At 46.6% G+C, this 395-nt stretch overlaps 1 protein-coding gene across 1 annotated transcript in view; it reads right to left on the minus strand.

Annotated features, from left to right (window-relative positions):
• LOC119585825 overlaps positions 1 to 395 on the minus strand; it is a gene marked incomplete in the record, with an annotated part of 115,457 nt that overhangs the window by 5,645 nt on the left and 109,417 nt on the right. The window contains 1 exon segment of the mRNA XM_037934550.1: positions 305 to 395. Within this exon segment, the coding sequence (XP_037790478.1) occupies positions 305 to 395 (91 nt within the window).

Here is a 395-nt window from a genome sequence, read left to right on the forward strand (position 1 = left end):
CTAGTTTGAGAGGCACACGGTAGTTCCCTTTGCTTTCTTGATGTTCATCTCTAGGGCGATGCTATTCAAATTGCTTTATAAATACCAGTCTTTTCCTCATGCAGCTGTCGTATAATAAAGGATCATCAGCATACACGTATCTCGGGTACCTTGTATATAAAACAAAAGAGAAGAACGTCCAGGAGCATGACCAGAGAGAGAGAGAGAAAAAAAATGGTCAGAGGACGTCGTTAACAAACATGCGAGGAAGCGACTTGGGTTGAATGGTAGGGGAACTGGTGTGTAAAAGAGGCCTCTCACATACCTCCTGAACCGTCATGGATTTGAAGCCCTCCAGCGTCACGTTGTCGAGAACGAGCCGGAGCCTGAGGAGGTCGCCCTCATGAACGTACTTC

The sequence above is a fragment of the Penaeus monodon genome, chromosome 20 (assembly GCF_015228065.2).
Source record: "Penaeus monodon isolate SGIC_2016 chromosome 20, NSTDA_Pmon_1, whole genome shotgun sequence".
Lineage (NCBI taxonomy): Eukaryota > Metazoa > Arthropoda > Malacostraca > Decapoda > Penaeidae > Penaeus > Penaeus monodon.